Consider the following 21,951-nt stretch of genomic DNA (forward strand, 5'->3'; position numbering starts at 1 on the left):
AAATCAACCTAGCTGATCTTGCCATTCACCATTAATTCCTGGACATTGTGAAAACAAATTTTTATTTTAATCCAAGAGTGAGAATTCTGCCCAGGCTTTCTGCCTAATCACATGTCCCATTGTGTTGTGAGAAACCTGCTTCAGAGCAAGACAGCCTGTTGGCACGCTCCTGGTCACCACAGCTCCTTTTCTGGGAGCATGAAACACAAGCCTCCAGATGTCACTGCTCTTACTTCAGTCAGCTAGGTCATATTCTCAGCTGTAGATGAAGCTCCTCAGCCACACCAACCTTCACAATGCAGTGTCAGCTTTTGGCACACTTTGTGGCAGGGAAAGGCTGACCCATCAGAGACAGCAGCTTGGAGCAGTCCCTTCAAGACACACTGAGCAAAAGCTCCAGATTTTGCTTTTCTGGTAGTCTTGGGTTTCATAGCTGCTGCAGGACCAGGCAGAATTCTCTGTAAATGCTCCTGTTAGCTGTGTCTAATTTATTTCACATCAAAGTGCACATGATAGTTATCCATTCTCCCAGAAAGTAATGGAGATTCTTAAGCCTTTCCTTCACTTAGCCAAGACTTTTCCCCTCTGCTGCTTTAAGTGTGACATTTTTCTCTGAGGTAGGTGACTTTATAGCTCTGTTGGCTAACCTTGGTAAAAACCTTTTCCCAGAAGTTTGATGATGATTCACTGGCATTATCCAGAGCACAGATTCCCCTGTTTAAGCAACTCACACAATTTCTGTCAGCAGCATGTCTCAACACCAAAAATTGCCAAGTGATGACAAGCCCGAGAAGAGCTGGTGTTGGCAGAGCAGTTTTTCCTGTCATGTTGAGGTTACAGATATTTTAGTGTGTCTGTTCTAGATGCACAGCTGTAGATCCCTTCAGGAAGCACCTTTTCTCCCCACTAAGATCATATCAGAAAGAAGTATCAATCAGAATACAGTGAAAAGATTAAAGCTGTTGAAAGAAGCCTCAAGTGAACATCTGTGATTGTATTCAGGTCCTGCAGTCTTCTGCTCCTGTTTCCTCCTGTCTTCAGCTCTGCAAGTGAAAGCGAGGTTCGGTGCAAGCATTAGACACTTTGTTCCACATATAGCTTCACATGTAGGTGGGGAAAGGGCCAAGGCTGAATTTGTTCTCTTCTAGTCTCTATAAACAACCTGAACATCTTGCAGCTGCCAGACCACAGACTGTAACATCTCATAAACCATCTGCAAACCTTTATGTGATATGGAAGATAGAAAGAACAGGCAGTGTCTGTGAGTTGTTCTCATTAAAACATCTAATTCAAGTCAGTGTGATGCAAAGTTCAGTTTTTCCAAAGTGTGTGCTGGTTTTGGTGCATGCCAGTGGGTCATGGGGTAGTCTCACACTCACATGGCAAAACAAGTACTCTCTGATAACCTTCCCATGGGAACATGCATTGCAAGAATGATCCTAACACTCTCAGCCTGCTAGGGAGCAGTAAGACAGCCTTGGGCTATGGGACAGTAACTTGGTTTCTGCAAAAGTCTGAGCAGCACATCCTGAAAACAGAAATGGCAAAAATGCTTTGGTGGAGAGGGGGATGGAAATGCCCCACCCTAGGGCAGCCATACCTGATTCTTCCTCTCAGCTCATCTGAGGACTCCTGTAGAGGAGTTGTTGCTGCTGGGGCTGTCTCTGCTCATCAGTGTCATGTTCATTTCTGTATACTCTGGTCCAGGCTGTGGCACACCTACTTTGCATCTAAATGTACTTTGTCAAAGAGCTTGAAGTAGTGCAGATCCCAGTGTTTCTTCTTCCCTCTACCCTTTTGTTAGAGATAAATTTCAGTTCAAGAATATAAATATTCAGTTTGTGGATATAAATTTCACAAACAACAGCAGCAGATTCACTGGCACCCTTCAAAGTATTTGCAGAAACTAGCTAGAAAAAGTTGCCCAGTTCATGTTGTACTGAGCAAAGCTCTTGCCTCCATGACCGTCACAGCCAGACTCAGACACATGCCAAGGGGTGGGAAGCTTGGGCTGGCACCAAGAAACCTATTTTTAAACTGTCTCTGCTGCATAACGTAATATGAGATTAAACTGCATGATGGTTACTCCCTAATTGCTTAGAGTGATGCCACAGGAGGCCACAGGGGTGGGACTGGGGTGTTCTGCCACCCCTGCATCCACCCACTGCCTCCCAAGGGCTGTGGGAGCTCCAGCGCCTCGGAGCTTTCCTGTGTTAGAACTGTGTTAGCACTCTGTTAGACCACAGTGCTAACAGTCAGACTTGCAGGCCCTGCCCAAGAGCAGGTTTTTCACTTTCTCAGGCATGCAGTGACTTTTCAGCAAGGTTTTCTGCATGGCTTGTACTTTCTAAGAAAGGAGCTGAAGCGGAGCCTAAGAGTCAAGCAGCAGCTCTGCTTACTTGCCCCGGTCAGCAGGCGCTATGTACATGCCCAGAAAGCATCTCTGCAGATCAGATAGAGATGTAAAACTCCATCAAACCACTTGAGAGAGGGAGTGAGAGGCTTTTTACATGAACCACTTGGATGAGATCTCTTTTAAACTTAGCTGAAATGAAAGGAGGGTGGGGAGTTTTTTTTATTGCTACTAGAAGCATTTTTCAGTCTGCCCTAAAAATGACATGAAACTCCAACCTCAAAGTAGTTTATTTACAGGCTTAGGTTTAAGAAATCTCTATGTGAGGGGGAGAGGTTATTCCTCAGCCAGCAGGCAGAACTGGAGCTGGGGGATGGCTGATGGCTCTGGCTCCTTAGGTATAATTGGGTGGGATTGCTGTTGGTAACTAGAGCCAAGAGTAAATATTTGGGTGAGGGAGCTATAACTAGGCATGCCATCTAACCGATCATAAGCTGGGTCTGGACATCAGAAAATAAGAGATTTGGTGTCTATCTTCCCATGAATGCCAGGGGGATATAACTGCTTTTTAAAATGAAGAGGTGATGTAACTGCTTTAAAAATATATAAAAAGTCAATGTGGCAGCATGCTTGGAAAGCTAAAGATGGGGTAAGGCAGGGTCTTATGGTGGTATGACCCTTCATAGAACTAATAATAAAACTGGGTTTTGGACTGACATACTCTAATGTCTATACCAACTAGGGGTAAATGTTCCAGGATAATGTCTGATGAAAACAAATAAGCAGCATTTTTCACATATACTTTCATTTAAATGGAGGTAAAACTGTGTAAGAACAAGGCCCCAGGGCCCTCAGCTGGACACACCAGATGAAGCAGGTGCTGCCCCAAAATTGTGTGGTTGGACTGACAGCATGCTCACAGAGGCACCATCATCCCTGCCATGCTTGGCTGCCCATGTCTCTCTGTGATCAGGTGTTTACATTTCCATTTAAATTTACCCGCAGGTCTGATTTTTCTAGCTTTTTAACATATTTTGTTTCGAGAGATAATTGCTACAGTCCTGTCATATATTAAATATTTGGGGTTTATTAATCTGCTCCCACCTATAATTCCATCTTAGCCTGGTTTTGTCTAAGAAATATGAAATGTTTTCTTATTCCTAGAGCAAGAGATGCAAATATCATCCTGAGGATGGGAAGCTTACCAAGTGCCCAGTACAGTATTTTTCAATGATATTTCAAGAAACTCTTTATCTTGAGTCTCTCTGAAAGGAGACGCTGCTTTTTGATCCCTGGATCACAATGAAGTTTTACTTTATGGAAGCTATGGGGGAGCATGCTATAGTTTTCATTAATTTTCCCATGGAAATTATAAATCTGTGCACCTTTCATGTATTAGTCTGTGCACTACAGAACATGCTTGTAGTTACTCCATTTTTTCCGTTTTGTAATCTGAAAAGAAAAAAAAATATTACCTTTTTTGATCAAAATTGGTTTTGATCTGGGACATGCAATGATGAAACAGGAAATATCAGGGTCTTTTCATACTGGAACAGAGTTGGCCTGGTGATACCTGTGAGGTCACTGGTACCTGCTAACAAGAAATATCAGGGTCTTTTCATACTGGAGCAGAGTTGGCAAGTGCCTGGTGATACCTGTGAGGTCACTGGTACCTGCTAACATGTTGTCTTCCTAGAGTTTAATAGGATTACAAGCTAGATGTGCACTAGAGTTAATACTAAAATCTTCCTGACTTGCCATTCAACCTTACCACCCACCCACTTTTGAAAGTCCTCCTGGGTGTGAGTTGCTGCTCTCAGCCTTCACAACTGAAAATTGCATGAACCATTCATCAGAAGATCAGGCCCACACTTCTACTGTGCCAGAGTTTTTTGAGAGATGCAGGCACCGAACAATTGTCAAGGTGCTGTTTCTTTTTTGGGCTAGGATATGTCATACTAACCACAGTGGGTGTAGAAAGCTGCTCTTCCTTTCATCCAATGTTTCCCTACTAACTCAGAAACTGAGACTTTAATACTTTTTTGCTAAATTTCACTCTACAGGTAGTCTGAGATTTCCCTCTGCATTAGAAGGCACCAAGAGAAAGTTTCATATAATGCCAGCTGGTAATAAATATAAATTAGTGATGGGCAATATGGAGCTGAAACTTGCACTGAATCAAGCCTTGTCCCCACAGACTGTAGCATAGGAACTGCTCACTGTGAGGGTAGGAAGTTCAACAGCCTTTGCTAAAAACAGTCCCTTTTATTTAACTTTCGCTTCTTCTCTCAGTTTTGGGCAGATGTGATTCCAAAGAGAAGTTCCTGTTTCCCTTCTCTCCTCCCTTCCATTCAGCAGGCCCGTGCAAGGGGCTGTGGGAGGGGAAGGAGGGCTGTGCCTGTCCCGTGCCATGCCCAGGCAGCCCCGGCACTGAGCAATTCCAGACGTGGGGTGTGGAGAGGCAGCCAAGCCCTGCTCCTCAGCCCTGGCCTTTCCCTGGGAGTCCCTTGGCAGCAGACAGCCTGGGAATCAGCTGCTGTTCAGCGTGCTCCTTCTCACTGCCAGCTCCCAAGGGCACAGGGAGCATCCGTCTGGGCACGGACACCGCGGCCACCCGGCTCAGCACACACACAGACCCTGCCACGGAAGGGGAGCGTGGGAACTGGGAACTCTCCCCACATTTGAGGGTAATTCCTGTGTAATGAAGCAGCATTTCATCCACAACTGCTCTGAAATGGTCAAAGTATTGGTGAGGCAGTGAGATGAAATAAATACCTGGTTAAAACTGATGACCTGTGTTCATTTCTTTGAAAAGCCTGTGAATAAGAAGAAAAAAATTGGATTCTGCCAGGTTTGTGGAGAAACAGGTGGCATAGCAGTCAGTAAATCCTGCTCAAAAGCTTCTCAACCCAGTGGCCACTTTCACTCAAGTAGGAAAGAAAGGGTAGCCAAAGAGAAGGACAGAGAAATAAGTCAGTATTACTTTCCTCTCCTTCCTCTTCCCATCCCTGTCAAGGCTAAAGCTTATGAGACTCCCCAAGTACAGTGTGCCATGTACAGCCCATGACTGACAGCAACACTTGCTTCCAGGCCTGTTTTGTCACCACAGAAATTTCTCTTCTATCTCTGTTTTTTGTCAAGCAGTAAAAGGCAGGAGAGCCTGCTGCCCTTCACAGTGCAGGGACAGCCTGTGTGCAGGCACGAGCACGTGTGCCCCGGGTGCCAGGGGAAGGGGCTGCTGCCTGCTGCCACCCCGCAGGCTGGCAGGGATGCTGAGCACACCCAGCTCTGCTGAGCACGGGGCTTTCTGAACCAGGCAAAGTGGGGCTGAGCCATGGCCAAGCGTCCTGCAGTTCCCCCTCACCGCAAAAACAAATCCTTTCTAAGCACCTGCTTCCTCTTTGAAAGGTCTGAAAGAAAAGCTTTTTAAAAAACCTCAAATACATGTTTGTTGGTTGCACACAATGGGCTATTTTCTTTGCATGGTTGGAAATGCAGATGTGCAAGACGTTTGCATGCACTGTCTCTGCAGAGTGCCATAGCCCATGGTCGGGCAGGGACCACCATGGCAGGCAGCTCCAGAATGCTTCCAGGAGCAGCAGGGATGGGTTGCACAGTGGCTCATGCTCAGCTACTCAAGTTTGAAAGCTGCTCATGCCAGCTCACGCTCTCTGACCGCCCTACTCCTGGGAGCACCGCTGAGAAATCCTTATCTCCATTTGGCAACCCAGTGACCCGGCAAACCCAGCTGTTGGAGGTGTCCTGGGCTCCTGCAGAGGTGGCTCCAGCATTGTGTGCCCAGAGAATGTCACTGAACACTGTCACTTGCTAACCTGTTTGTCCAGGTAACTGAGATTTTACCTGTGCCCAAACCATGTGAATGCATGTTGTCACTTTCCTAGCCTGTGTATCTGACAAAATCAGAATGCTTGTTTTATGGTTATCAGGCAATTGCTCTGAAACAGTTGAAGAGCAGTACTTTTTCTCACAACATATATCTGGATGAAGAAACTCATTGCCAGGGAATATCAGAGTGCCCATTTATGCAAGGTTTGTCCACTGGGATTAAATAATCATTCGGATACAACCTCCAGCTCACAAATGCTTCAAAATGCTGATTAGCAAATGGCAGGGGGATTTACCAAGGACAAATTCACTCTGGCAAGGCAAACTCACTTGCCCTGGCTCCAATAATCTTGTCCAGATACTTATCCAAAATCTTGGAGACAGGATACCGGTCCATTCAGGCCAGCAATCTGACGCACATCCCTGTCCTCCTGCTGTAAAAACTACGGCATGGCTGTAATAATTAATCAGCTGGAAACAGCCCAAGCCCAAAGAACAATGCCATGGCACTGAGTACATATTTACTCAGTCAGGGAAAGCAATGAAAAAAGGAGTTTGATTCCAAGCAGAGCAGAAACACCTACCTGAGATACACAAAAGCACAATAGGATTGCAGTCTCAGTGGAAGATATGGTTGGACTTTTGCAAAACTGTGACAAAATTGTGACAAAAATGGAGTTGAGCTCAATGTTGTTGGGCAGTACTGCCCATCTGACAGTAACTGCATCCATATTTGCAGGAGACAACCAGTTTGGTAGGATTTTAAACAGAAATGGGGTCAGAGCAGAATAATATTTAAATTTTTTAAGAGTTTCTGGAGTATTTATTATGGGGTTTTTTTGTAAACATGAAGGTAGGCAGCTTGGGAACAAGGTGGTCAGGAGGCTCTTCCCTGGATCCTGGAAAGCAGAAGTGATAGACAGTGTGGGGTTCCCACTGGAGAAACAATCAAGTGTGAGTTTCAAGGTAGCACTGCAGCAAAAGCAGCTACTGGAATTCTCTGGATGCATAAGAAGGTGTGCAGATTGTCAGCTGAAGGACATTACTGCCTGAACAAAGGACTCTGAACTTGGTGAAAGGTGCTGCTGCTACAATACAGAGCATGTAACAGATCTTCAAACGAAGCTGAAGGTCATGGACACTACTAAGAGTAAGGTCTTCATCAATTTGACCTCTGCCAAAAATCCAGAACTGGCTTCAACCAATGCATATAAATTTTACTAGGCAGATAAAATTCAGCATAAATTTGGCACAAATTTTTATTCAAGAGCATGATTTCTCTTTCCAAAAAGGAGGGTTCCCACTCTTTCCAAACTGACACAGCATTCAGAAGGGTAACCTGAGCTTTGGCCAAACAGACCTGGTTTGCTGCAAGGAGAGGTGTCTAGGAAAAATGCAATTGGCTTGTGAGTTACAGCAGTTCCCAAAGCCTGAGCCCTCTGGACATCAGGGTGTGGCCACTCAGGCCCTGCAGCTCAGGTGCACAGGTGCCCCAGCATCTGAGCTGGTGTGGGGAAATCCTGGGGATGTCGTTGCTGCCTCTGTCCTAACAAGGAACTTGAGGGGTCATTTAGCACAAATTAAGGAATATGCAATATGACAGCTGTTGTAGCTCTAAGGAACAAACCATGTTATTGTCTCCACATCAACAAAAGCCATTGAAAAAAGTGACAGAGGTTCTGGGCAGGATGTCCTTCCCCAGATCCCATGACAGCAGTTCTCTAGAAACCCTCAAGCACAATTTTCCTCCATCCTTGGTCTCCAGCTGGGTACAGATCCATCTGGGGGTTTTGGAGTCGTACTTGATGACCTGACAGCCATACCTGATGCCTTCACCTCTTCCACTGGGGGCAACTGGCCTGGGGCAGGCAGCTTGCTCTTCCTCACACTGCTCTCTGAAGCTGAAGCCCGTCTTTGTAACAACTTACTTCAAGTTAGCACGTGAAGAAGCATCCAAAGGAGGACCAAAAGAACCCAGGCAGCTTCATGCCTGCTGAAACCAGGCTTTCTTTTGTAAGGTAGTTGAATGGCTTGGCATTGTGTGTCATTTAGCACAGGAGAAAAAAGCACCTCTTGTCTGGAGGGTGCCAGCCGCTGTCGGACAGCAGGCATCTGGCCACGGGCAGCAGCTCCCGGCGTGCCGCTGGGGATGTTTGTGCTGCTGCCAAGGGAAGGGAAGCCAGTGCACATCCTGAGGGCTGCACCTGAAGTGACCCAGCTGGGACATTGTTTCAGCTTGGCGGGACTGTGGTGATTATGTGCACAGAGAGTGAGAGGGGGAATAACTCTGATGAAGTGGCCTTGGATACCGCTGTCCTGCACCCGAATGCTCTGAGTCCCACAGAGCAGCGAGAAGCTTCCTTACACAAGAAGATGGTGTTTGGTTAATTAAAGCATCTAAATAAAAATCGCTTCACCCTGACTTACTGGGATGGATGGTCCTTTAGCTAATCCCTTTTTTTAATTCATCAAGGTTGTGTTACCTCAAATTAGCATGCAAATGCAGACAGTGAGAGTGGATCAGTGGGATGGGATAATTTGTCCCTTCAGCTAAGCCTGCAGTGAACTTGCTTTATTATCCTCTGTCTGCTTTTAAGGACCTTATTCAGATGGAAACTTAAGAGATTTCAGTAAAACTATTTAGAACCCAGTTTACCAGATTTCCATGAATAAATGCAGACTTGCCGTAAATGTCATTCCCTTCTATTTATCGTGCTGCTCTGGTTTTGCTTTTCTTCTATCCCATCTGGAACCTGAAAGTATAAAACCCTAAAATGAACAAGCTCAGGTGAGGATAACTTCAGCAGTGGCCACTTGGCTGTGTGAAGGGAGCCCTGCTGTCCCAGTGTTGTGAGCTCCCCAGCTCTCATTTACCAGCTGCTGTGCCAGTTGTGAGCACATGATTCCAGCTGTGGCAGGAGCTGGCTGGGACATTTGGGTGCATTCCCCAAGGGAGGGTGTTTTCAGCCTGACACAGAGCATGCGGGCGCCCAGGCAGACTCCCCCAAACAGCTGAGGGGCCAGGCATGGCAGAGTGGGTTGCTGATCCCTGGGTAACTGATTCTAAACTGATATTTCAATTTTTTTTCTTTCTGAAAGCTTGCACTTATATTTTAGTCATAGAATAATTTACTCCTAGATCATCAAGTACAACCTTTAACCTAACACCACCAAGCCCACCACTAAACCATGTCTCTAAGTGCCACATCTACACACAATTAATTTTAGAACTATTCACTCTGTTAGAAAGGCCTTGAGGGGAAGCTGTGTGAGGAGTGGCTGAGGTCACTTGATCTGTTCAGCTGAAGACTGAGGGGAGACCTTACCATGGTCTACAGCTTTCTTGTGAGGTGAAACAGGTCAGGCAGTGATGTCTTTGTAGTGACCAGTGACAGGACTAACAGGAGAGGCAGGAAGCTGTGTCAGGGAAGGTTTACACTGAATATCAGGCTCTTCACCCAGAGGGTGGTTGGACACTGGAACAGGCTCCACAGCATCAACCTGACAGAGTTCAAAATGTGTTTGGACAATGCTCTCAGGCACATGGTGTGACTCTTGGAGTTGTCCTGTGCAGGCCAGGAGTTGGATTTTGATGATCCTCGTGGGTCCCTTCAACCTCAGGAGATTCTATTATTCTATAGAATTAATTTTATATAACTCATTTTAGAAGAACCCTTTGAAATGCTCACAAAGAGGTCTTACATCAGCTTTGCTCATGCTTATCATTTACATTTTCCTTGTAAATTTTCCTCTACCAATAAACATCAAATGCTCACAAAGTGTCTCTGTGATACCAAGAAACTTGTGTCTCCAAACAGGAGTAGCAATATTCTCCCAAAATGCTCTGAGCCATGGCACTGTAAGGCCTTCCAGCAAAACAGGAATTCTCTCATTTTCTCCAGCAAAGTATGGCAAATGCCAAAGGAAGCTGCAAAAAGTTCAAACACGAGGATGAGTCACACCGCATGTGCCGGGGCAGCGGAAGCCTTCAGGGAAATGGCTTTTATGGAAAGCCACCTCGAATGGCGTCATCCACAGGCTCCCCTGCCCTCTGCCAGCAGGGATGTGCCTGTGCACAGAGGGGCACCACGGTACCCCCAGGAACATGCAGCCCCCCCAAAGGCACTCGGAATGTGTGGGTGGGAGTGGGGGGGGGCACACCCCCAGCTCGTGCTCCATGCGAGGAGCAGGGCAGAGTTTTGGGGCAGGGGAAAGCCCCACACTGGTGACCCAGGGCTGCTCCAGGCCACGCTTTATGTAATCCCTGTGGATTGGTTTATCCTCTTCCATCATGTGGCTGTCCACTGGAGGAAAAAAGGCTTAGGTGGCACAGTGGGCAATTCTGGTTCCAAATCCAAAAAATAGTCTCCTCCTAATACTGTGAAGAAAATCGACTCTACCCCAGCCGAAACCAGCACATTCTCCACTCCTTATCCCACACGATTTATGTCATGCTTAGGTCCCACAGTATCCAATAAATCCATATTAACCACCACCCCCTTCCCATCCTTTGAAAATATACATATATCATTCCCTTAGGACCACCCCGCAAAACGTCCATAAAGTGTCCACAGAATGTCCATTAAGTTCATTTATTCCAAGAACCAATGTCCATTTTGGCCCCAGCCAAAACCAGCACAGTGCCCCAAGGGTGGTACAGGATTGAAGTACTCCCTACAGGTAGCACTGCTACCTGCTACCTGCTACCAGAGCACTGCTGGAAGCTGCTTAGGATGAAAGCACCAAGTCATACGGCTGGGGAAAATTGGAGGGTGGGGCTGGCAGGGCCCGACAGACCGATGGGGGAAGAGGGCAGCAAGGCAGCCAGGGAGGAGGATAAAGAGGACCACACTGGAAAGGATATGAGGCACACTCCAGCTGCAGGAGTCACACAGTGCACATGTGAAATGCCTGAATCCTGGCTAAAGGAGCCAAAGATGTGAAGGGAAGCCAAATGGAAAACAAAAATGAAGGCAGGAGGAGCTGGGCTGGGCTGCAGCAGCCCTACAAATGCCCAGGTGGCTGAATGTGCACACAAATGGCATGACCACCTGGAAGCCTGACACAGCCTCCCCGGGCACTGAGACTGACCCCACCCCAGGCACTGGAACACATCTAACAGCCATCAGCCCTTGAGGGCTTGCACCAGAAATAAGCCCACACCCCTGTTTATGTGTCTATATTTTCTTGCCCTCAAGAGAACTGTATTCAGAAAAGTATCTCAGCTGCTGGATCTGACAGACCTGTGCCTTGTCATGTGCAACAGGAACAAAAAGTGGCCTTTAAAATATTGCAGTGACTTGGGTGGCAGCAATTTTAAGTTCTTTTTTTTAAAAAAAAAGGGGGGGGGGGGGCAGAGAAAAAAAAAAAAGAAATTGCCTGAGAGTAAAAATACTACCGAAAACTGAAACTTAACACCACTGACTGTGAGAGATAACATCTCTAAACGGGCACATAGCACCCGCCCAGCTTCCTGCTGCTCCCCCACGTTCAGGGCACAAACTGTCAGGGGTTAATATCACAGCACCTTGGCAAATCCCCATCCTGCTTCCTGGTTTGGACACCTTAAAAGTTCACCTTTTCCTAAGAAACAGTCTGGAGAAACACATACAAAGGGAGTAACTTTGAAGGGCAGGATGAGGTGTAAAAATCAGCTGAGAAACCGTTCCTCAAAAAAGCAGAGGGAATGAAGGCAGTACCACAGCAGGCACTGTTGTCTCCAGAGAACAGCTACAGCACAGGGGTCTGACAGAGGTGTTCCTTACAAAATTAAAATAAAATCAGTGACTCGGATTCCTCTCCACTGTCTCTACACCAGTATTAGCCTGAATAAAACAAGGAGCTATTTCCACTGACATTTCACCTTCTGACACCAGTCCAAAATTAGCTCTGAACACAAATTCACCAAGGAGGCTGGGCAGTGCTTGGAGTTGCAGTGATGAGAAGCTTGGCAACACACCTTTTAGCTGCTGCCGAATTATTTAAACCATGGGTGTGTAATTGAGAGCAGAACTAGCCCAAAGGAGCTACCTATCATCAGCTACTCATCAAAAAGTAATGCACCAAACTTTGATAGGGCTTTCTGTGCCTTTGCTGAGTTATTTAAAACTGCCACACTCAGAACAAAAGCTCACTTGAAAAGCTGTAATGTACCATAGCTGAATTTCGTGCATCTGAAGTCTTTGTGCAACTGCCTTTGCCTCCTCAGAAAGCCTGGGGTCCCGGGCAAAGCACTATTTGTGGTCCCCATGGTTTCCTTCCTCCCCACTGCTATTTTCATTATTGTTGACAGAAACATTGTACACCTGCTGCTGTTACTGCAGAGGTGGAAATCCCCCTCAAAGCACTCACCAGAAAGGTCATTGAGCTGTTTCTTCTGCTGTAGCATCAGCAGGGAGACTGTGCACCCTCTCTGGCTTTAGAAACACCCACCCATGTGCCAGCACTCCCCTCACTAGCCCCTTGTAATAAATCCAGTCGACAAAAGTCATTAACAGACAGACTGCAGAAGCAGCTCACCTAAGGCAGCAGGGATGAAGCCAACCTGGCCTGCACTACCAGGTGGGATGATGCCAGAGGGGCACAGGGGCAGGGAGTGTTTCCCTGAGGCATCTAAGGAAGTGAGGTGGGCATCCTGAGCATGGTCAGTGCCTTGGCACTGTGGGAGCCGCACAGGGGGAGCCTGGCCCATACCAGCCTCCCATCAGAGATTCCTCAGGCTTGTCAGCTGAGCACATCACAGAATTGCACAAGGTTAACTTGGTAATGCTTGTAGTGCTAATGGGCAGGCACCTGCTTCCCAGAGTTTCAGAGCTGAACCTGCAGTTAAAATAGCAATTTAATTGCTTTTATCACTTTGTGCAAGCACAGGTAACAAATGCAATTGAACCCTGGCTTCAGAATGAACGTCTGATGTCCCAGCCCAGAGAAATCCTCTGTTGCATTACATCACCCCACAGTGCCTTTGGCCTGAGCACGCTGCAGAGGTGTCTTTGCAAGGTGTATGCTCTCTTTGATGGATCAGTGCTATGGATACTGTATATCCCATGTACTGTATATCCCATACTGTAATCCCATGCTTGGATACCTCTTGGAAATGTTTCAAACACACAAGCCCTGGGAAGAGGGGATTTTGACAAGCTTACACACTGTTCCCAGAGAGGGGAGGGTGTGTCTCCTACTGCTCAGCTACTGGAGCAGCGTGAGGGTCAGGGGTTTTGCAACTCAGTTGCCCTCCTTGCAGGATCTAGGGGACAGCAAGCCAGGTTGCCTGGCCATCTGCATGCTGGTGTCAACCCTCACATGGAATGACCAGAGCAGAGATGTGGCCTCATAACTTTCTTCAGCTATGTGAAACTTAACTTATGGGTTAAGCTGAGGGTGCCTGCCTTTCCCTGCTGCCTACTCCTAAGTTTCAGATAGGTGATGCTAAGAGCAGCAAATCCTTCTCCTGGCAAGTAGTAGCTCTTACTTTGCAAACAAGCATTTGTATACCCCAGGGCAGCCCTTGGGCAACCATCTTGTCACCCCAATGACCAGCTGGGCTTCCTGAAGACAACTCAGGCAGGACACACAGCAAAAACAGCTTAGCCCTCACTCTGCTCTGGCAGCCCTCTTGGGGGTCAGGCTCTATGTAGGCAGCTGAATCAGCCTTAGAAACAAAGAAACTGGAAAGGTAAATGCACAACCAAATGGAAGGGACAGAAACTAGGAAGTTTACATACACAAATTTAACCCTTGCAAGTTTTTAGATCCATTCCAAATACTGCTTGGGCATTCCTCTTACTCCCAACTCTAACCAAAGCTCTAACCTTGTCTTCCCAGGACACTGGGCAGTGGGTGACAAAATTACAAGTTTCACACGGACCTGTGATGAAACTTGGAACTGTAGGATCAGGTTAAGAACACAGCAAAATTCTTCTGTTTACTTTCCCTTTTCAATAACCAGCTAGCAGGTCTCCCTGTGACGGAGCCATTTTTGTGCATGTTATTGCTCATCAGCCCAATTCACTGCTCTCAGCTCACACACCTGTCAGGCTGGTAGGGAATGGTAATCACACCTGAAGGGCACTCTGTCCACACATTTTATACACCTGAATCAGTCTGTGTCACACCCAACAGCTTAAAAAACTGCAAAAGGGTGAGTGCTCTCAACTTCTGTCCATGCCAGCCCAAAGTGCACAGTGCTTTGCAATGGGCACAGCCTGCCCACTGCCAGAACCATGCAAGTCATTGTCACCCTTACTGAGATACACTGCAGCTTTCCAGGAATCACAACTTGCATCATGCAGTAATGTTGAAAGCTCTGGACAATGCCAGCTCGATTTCGGATTCATTCCATTAATTGGTCAAAACTGCAAATGAGATTTTTCCAGACAAGGAAGCTGCAAGCAAGCCACATGGGGATCTCTCAGGAGCAGTGGAAGTACAGCTGAGCTTGCCTTGGGTGGGGGATGGATTTTGACACGATCCCTTCCATGAGGTAACTTGTTCAAAGAACAGCCATGGAATAACAGCTGAAGATGTGCCCCAGCTCCAACCTCTACTTCTGAGGCTTGAGAAGTCACCTTTGAGTTCTAGTTGCTGTTTCCACCTTGAGCTGCCTCAAGCACAGCACTTCCCATCCTGTTGGATGGGTGCTCCAGAAATTGCAAAGGCAGCTTACGCTAACTGCTCACTCTGAGAGGTCACATTCACCTATCAAACCCATGCCATCTGGGGCTTCTGAAAGATTAAAAATGAGACAAACAAAAGGATTATTAAAAATTTAACTATATACCATATTTATTATCAATCCACAGGATAATCTGATTGCTACATGAGCTCATAAAAGCTATTTCACCTTTACAAAATTAAAAAAAAATGCGCCACAAGGATGTCATAACTGCTGATAACCAAGGACTGAATCTTAAAATTATAAATTTTGCTGTAGAAAAGATTAAAAAAAATTATATCACTTTAGAATTTTACTTTGAATAAAATATTCCCCTGTATAAAAAATAAAAAAGCTTGCTCTGGTTAGAATTAGAGTATTTTTCTTCTTTTTTAAATCTGGGAATTTGCATAATATCTCTGTAATAAGTTTTTCTTTTTTCTATTGTACCACGCGGCATTCAAGCATAGCAGATTAGAAACAAACATGATGAAAGCAGTCTCAGAACGTATGAAATCCACACGGAAAGTTTTAGTTTCCTTTCCCTTCCTCTATTCTTTAAAGACACTTTAGCAAGAATAGCCTTGGAAAAGAATACAGGTGGAGAGGGACCTTCAATGTGCCATTAAGTAGAGCAAGGTAATAAAAGGCCTTTTGTAAGTGCTTTCTTAATAAGGTGCAGAAGCAGACTGCAACTTTGCTAGTACTGCACTATGTACAATATTCACAATAGATTTTTCTTTATTTAAAAATATTCCAGCTAGTTCACATTTTCTCTCCCATTCTGAGGCTTTCAGTCCCATCAGAGCCTTGACAGCAAGAAGCGCAGCAGCACCACTTCCCTTGTGGTCGGTTGGTCCTCTTATGAAACACTGGAACCTGTGAGTGGGCCAAAGTTCTTGGGTTCTTTTCCTATGTAGCAACCTTGGAAATATGGGTTCAGGTATACACACTGACTGCTGGAGTCCTGAGTTAAAAACACTCCGGCACTGGAGTCAGACACTGCAATGTTTTATATTGCCAAGGCTTTACTTTAGAGTTTGTCTCGTGTGCGCCAAGGGATGAACCTCTCTTAGAGAAACGTAAAATACAAAACCAAACAAAACAAAGCTAAAAAACCACACTGTCAAAGCTTAGCAGCTCTTGACTCTTGACTGAGTGATGTCTGACGTTTTCTTGATGACGCTGGCCCGTGTCTCACGGTCTGGCTGGCTGCTGCTCGTGGAGGCTGTGGACACTACTTGTGGCAGAGGGATGTCGGGGAAAGGAGGCCAGGAGCTATTGTAAGGCAGTGGGCAGCTTTCTTCTTTGACGGTGACTTGGAGGTCAGGCTTGTTGGCTACAAAAGTTGCCATGCTGGGAAGCATATGAGAAGTGTTCCTCATTCCTAGATTGCTGAGATACTGTTTGCCTTCAATGTTTTTTTTCTGCCAATGAAGTCGTCCCTAGAAATGGGGGAAGAAACAAAGAAAGGAAGACTGTATAAGTGTACACAACTTCGTGAAGTACTCCAAGTAACAAGATGAAGATAGAAATATCCACATATTGCACTGGAATTATCCTGCCTCTAGGAGCCTGAGCCTCTAGCCACTGGCTTAGGATGTCTCTCAGTCATTTCTCCTTTTCTTAAGTCATGTGCTTAAATTTTGTTTGCTCTCCAGCACTCAAGAGGCACTATCTGCTCTTCTGAATGGAAAATAAAGACCTTATTCCCAGGATGCCAGATGGATGGAAAAATGGATACAGACATTTAGAACTCCAAATGGTAATGTCTCCTCTGTTACCAGAGAGAGCATCTTCCTGCCAAGAGGCAGGCACAGAGACCCAACACTATCCAAGCCAGCAATACAGGTGAGGCTGCTGGGAAACCACTGCCACTTAACAGCGCCTCCCTCATCACAGGGAAGAAGTTCATCAAGGCAAGATGAGCACCCACTTGTTTGCCCACCACAGGTGCTGCAATGGCGTGTCCTGGTGAAGAAGTTGTGTGGAGTCATGGCTGGCAGTCTGCATATGGGCACCACCCCAGCCAAGGCACCAGAAACCAGGTGGGTTAGCCGTGCTGTTATACAACTGGTGCTCCTCCAAGGAGGATTCAGAGAGCCTTTGGTGGGGGACACAGCAGGAGAGAGCTTTGCAAAAGGCCTTATGCAAAAATACAGCTGGAGCACAGGGCATCCAAGAGCCCTCAATGAACTTCACTTGGCCTTTAAGTACACATGGAGATCAGTGCCTTGATGGCAACCCCAAAATAAAAGGCAAGTGGCGTTTTTTATATGTGCAGCTTAGGTTATTTTCCCCATGGATTCCTTTTCAGCCAGCAATACCGAAGTGACTGCTCAGGAAAGCTTTCTGCCCCACCTACCTCAAACATTCTAGCTTCATTTCAGTCATAAGTGTAAGCATTTCCTCCAGTTATATGAGTTCAGATGCCATTTAAGGAAAACGAAGTGAGCAAGCTTTCAACTAAGATAAAATACTCACTACCCAGCAACGTCAATGCATCATGTTAACATACTAGTTGGCACTGGTGATGGCACTGCAGAACATCTTATTATGCAAACTAATCTTGTTGTTTGGACAGATGAGAAGAAGTTAATTTGTAGAGATATTCATTCTGTGACAATCATCCAAATGTCTGTATCCCCTGGACCTTCCTGGTCTGCTTTTCTCCCGTAGCTATTACCAAAATGAATATTCCACTGGTAGACAGAGTTGCAGTAAAGAAGGGGTAAAAATATCTTAGGGCATGGATCTTGAGACCTTGGTTCAAACTGCTAAAAATCCAGAAAGCACTTACCTCTGCATTTTCTTCATCGCTTGGAACGCTGTCTGTTGTTTCACTTTCTGTCAAACAAAATAGAACCAAAAATGAAACTCATGCTGTTCTAGCTATAGTAACAAATTCCAGCTCAAGAGGCCTGATGTATGTCCAACAAGTGGAAGCAAACAGAGTCAAGTCAAACAACCAGAAAACAATGGAGAAGCATGAAGACCTTGCCACAGCAGGGCTAGACAGCACAGCTGCCTTGAACAACTGGGGTAAATTCATATGGTTATCACAGTTAACCTGTCTGTATTCTGGAAAAGACAGCAATAGAGAGGAAAGAAGTAGATTTGTGCTTTCTGTGAAGAATCCCAGCAAGCAGGGGATGCCCCCTCTCCCTTGCCACTCTACAGCCACTTCAGGCTCTGTAACAGACAAAGTTCTGTCCAAATCTTTATCTCCTGGCAAAATCAGTAACAACTCCATTCTAAAGGAGATAAATGTGGTTTTGTTTCATGAACAGGCTGTTATCTCAGCCTGCTCCCTCAAGGGCTTGTTGTCACTTCTGGGGCTTTATTACTGTTTATATACTCTGGTACAGTTGGAATGGTTTTGCTTCTGCCACCACTCCCTAGCCTGTTTCTCAGCCCTTCACCCCTCACTTGAACAAGTGGCAATACCACAGTCTCCAGCCCCACCACCTCTCCCCACTGCACATGGCCTCCCTCACCCTCCTCACTTGAACCAGAGCACAAATACAGGGGCACAGTTCCAGTGGAACTTCACATCCTCCTGCAGCTGCAGCCCTCCCTTGCAGAAAAGGCTGAAATCCAGGAATTTTTATTGTATTTTCAAGCCTACATGTGCCTGAAGACACGTCTCCTGCTGTCTGAGGGTCAGGCTCCTGGCCCATCAGTGGTTGTGCCTCAGACACCTCTGAGACAGGGCAAAAACCCCTCTTTTCAGTCTGCAGTGATGGCTGCTGCCTTCAGCACAGCCACTGGGTCCCCAGACAATGCAGCGGAGGCCTGGACTGCAGGATTCCTTCAGCTTGTGGGGTTTTGAAGCACTGTGTCCTGTTTCCTGGGAGGATAACCCTAGGCATCTATCAGGACACCAACACTCCAACCCCCACAGCAGGGCTGCACAGACAGGGCTTATCCACAAGGAACACAGAAATCACACAGTTCAGGGAATGATGTGATGAATTATCATAGCAGACAAGAGAGCTCTGAAGCTCCAATTTTCACTCTCAGCTGTGTTATACATTTTACTCCAAGCAAACTGCTTTGCACAGTCCCTGCAACTCTGCCTTCCCAGAGACCACTCTCATACTCTGCACAGGACATAAGTGCTAAGAGTGCATGGCTCATGCCTTGTGGATCCTGCCCCTGCAAATCTTCAGAGAGACTGGCAGTACCTTGCCATCCTCTCAAGGCTTCACTAGGCATTAGGTTTAGGCAGAAGACTGTAAACCAATGGGCTGAACCACTGTTTCAGCCCCCAGGATCTAAACTGTACCCAAAGTCCTTTTACTCCAGCCCAGCTACTCCAGACTGCTGCTTCCAAAACCAGCACCTCACCTGTGCCAGAGTCTCCACCACAGTGTGCAGTAAGCAGAGGAATAGTCCAAAACATTAAATCTAACTGCAATGCCCTGTGAAGCTAATGCACTGCAGGGCTTCTCATTCACTGACCCAGGCAGAGAAAGATGTGCCAATGTGACTAAGCTGGCTAATTAAGCCATACTGGGGGGAGGAGAGGAAAAATTAATTCACACAAAGGAGAAACAGCCCTGAAGACAGAATCAATTGAAGGAATCCACATAGAGACAAGTTACAGATATTCCTTGACATGAAGAAGCATGTCACAACAAAAACAGAGTGATGCAGCTGAAAAGGAACCCATTCTTGGTGTTTATACATAACAAAATGCTGAGTAAGAGATAGCACTATAGTTAGCAAAGCCAGGGAGGCTGGCCACACAGGCATGGAAAGTTAGAGAGGTTATTTCTATCAAGAAGGGTATTTGAATCAGTGTCAAACACAACAGGCAGCTGACAACAGCCTTGGTAATAAAAACCAAAAGGATTTCATAGACATCGGCGGATATATGAAAAAACTCACGTGGGCAACTCACGTCATTTGCCTGAGTAACCTCAGAAAGGAACCAGAGGTGTTTTGAAATAAACCAGATTTATGTAGGACAGCTGACATATCTGGCTACTTTTTTTGGTTGTTGTTTTAGAAGAGCTCAACTAACTGTTCCTGCACAGCTGTTATGGTCATCCTCTTTCCTGCCATTCAGCCAGTAGCACCTGACAGAGCAAACCCACAAGCACAGAGCCAAAGTTCCTGTGGTTCTATACAGGTCTATGTGGAGCAAGGCAAAGCAGAAATAGTCATAAGAGTGTTCTAGAAATTTCAGGGTTCTAACAAACAGACTTCTGTCCTTGCTTCAGCCTCAAGAGCAAATATATCCTTAAAAAAAACAAAGTGGTTCATGGAACAATTCAGGTTAGAAGGGGCCTCAGGAAGTCTACAGCCCAACCTCTTGCTCGAAGCAGGGCCAGCTACAGGACTAGATTAGGTTGCCTGGGGCCTCCTTCCCTCCATCTGAGGATGAAGGCAGCACAATCTTTTTGGGTATCCTGCTCCACTGCCTGACTGTCCTCATGGTGAAGCAGGGATACTTTTTCTTATATCCAGCTGGACTGTATTTTTTTGTTTCAATTTAGCCTGCTGTTTCTCATCCTCCTACCATGCACTGCTGTGAAGAGCCCAGCTCTGCCTTCTTGGGAACATCCCTGTGGTAGAGGCAGCTGCTCTGAAAGCCTCAAAACCATCTCTTCTCCAGGTTGAACAAGCCTCAGTGCCTCTATCTTCTCACAGAGTGAAAGGCCATGCCCTGTGTAGCTCTTCTCTGCATTTGCTTCAGTTTGTTTCTAAGTTTCTTGCAATGGGGAGTCAAGACTGGATGCAGTACTTTTAAAGTAGCACAACTAGTGTGGAGTAGAGGGGGATAATCACTTCCCTAGATCTACTGGCCATGCTCCTGAAAACTGGTGGCCTTCTCTGTGGCTGAGGTGCTCTGGCGTCTCACGCTCAGCTCAGTGCCTACCCAGCTTTCTGCAGAGCTACTCTCCATACCATCGGCCCCTGCCACTATTGCTGTAAAGATCTCTTCCTTCCAATGCACAGGACTTCACATGTGCCCTTGCTAAATTTCATAAGGTTTCTGCTGACCCATTCCTGCAATCTCTCCAGGACTCTCTGGATGATGGCTCTGCCCTCAGACATATCGACTGGTGTGCCCTATTTGGTGTCACTTCCGAAGCTCACAAACATGTCTCCAACATATCTTCTGCTCATCGATATATTCAATAAGACTTTTCCCAGGACAGACTTGCAGTACTTCACTTCTTACTGGCCTCTAGCTACAGTAGCCAGGATCATCAAGAGCTGCCTTGAGATGTGCTCAAAAGCATGCCAGTGGCATGAAACTCTTATCTGAGTTCTGGGCTAACAGGTCCGGGTATAAGTTAAGACAACTAAAGGCCACCAAGGTACTAAGACAGCATAAGGGGATAGCAGAAGTAATTCAGTCATTTTCCTTACGCAGGCTGGTGGCAATGCCTTAGGACAGGTAGGTCATGATTTGCTCATGTCAAGGTAGTCACCATCATTCCACTCCAAGAAACCATCATGACTTCCAAACCAAGACAGTGACTTCTGTCTGCATTTCAAGAATTTACATCCTATTGCTGAAGATAAAAGATTCCATCACTGTCATGTTTACATAGATGGAAAAGTTTTCCAAGATGCATTTGTAAAGAGGAAAGATGTTTCAAAGGCCTTGTCTCCCTTCTGCTAATAAATTTAAGCACTCTCCTATCTCCCTGCCTTATGCTTTGCAAAGGTCTTCTAAATGCTTTGGTCATTGCAGACTAAACACATTGGGAAGCATAATCATTTATCAACATGTGTGAGACTAACAGTGGAAACAATCCAAAAGGAACATCATACTATTCACTTGGGCCCAAAGATAAAAATTACGAAACACATACTTTATAAAAATGTGTCTGGAAGAAATTTCAGCCTAATAAATCAAAGGCAAAACCATGTGTAAAATAATAAAATGCATGGAGAACTATTTATACTTAAATTTACCTTAAAAGGTGACATTTGTATTTCTACCCAGTCTCCTAAGGCTTGCAAATTAGCACCATGTTAAAACAGAAAGGACAGGTTGGATCTGAAACTTTTTCTACTTTTACATGTCTACTTTGTCCTGCTTCCTACGAAATAAGACTTATATGATTGTGGGAACTCT

At 45.9% G+C, this 21,951-nt stretch overlaps 1 protein-coding gene across 5 annotated transcripts in view; it reads right to left on the reverse strand.

Moving 5' to 3' along the window:
• Window positions 1-14,955: 14,955 nt before the first annotated feature.
• Window positions 14,956-21,951, reverse strand: part of IRF2 (interferon regulatory factor 2) — a 39,751-nt gene continuing 32,755 nt past the window's right edge. For all 5 annotated transcript variants that reach the window (XM_039699834.1, XM_039699833.1, XM_039699829.1 and 2 more), the window contains 2 exons: window positions 17,653-17,699; window positions 14,956-16,297 (listed from right to left, as the gene is read on the reverse strand). In XM_039699834.1, the coding sequence (XP_039555768.1) occupies window positions 15,986-16,297; window positions 17,653-17,699 (359 nt within the window). In that variant the 3' untranslated portion in view covers window positions 14,956-15,985. The remainder of the gene's footprint in view (window positions 16,298-17,652; window positions 17,700-21,951) is intronic.

Source organism: Passer montanus, unplaced genomic scaffold, assembly GCF_014805655.1.
Source record: "Passer montanus isolate IOZ18808 unplaced genomic scaffold, ASM1480565v1 scaffold14, whole genome shotgun sequence".
NCBI classification, from domain to species: Eukaryota; Metazoa; Chordata; class Aves; order Passeriformes; family Passeridae; genus Passer; species Passer montanus.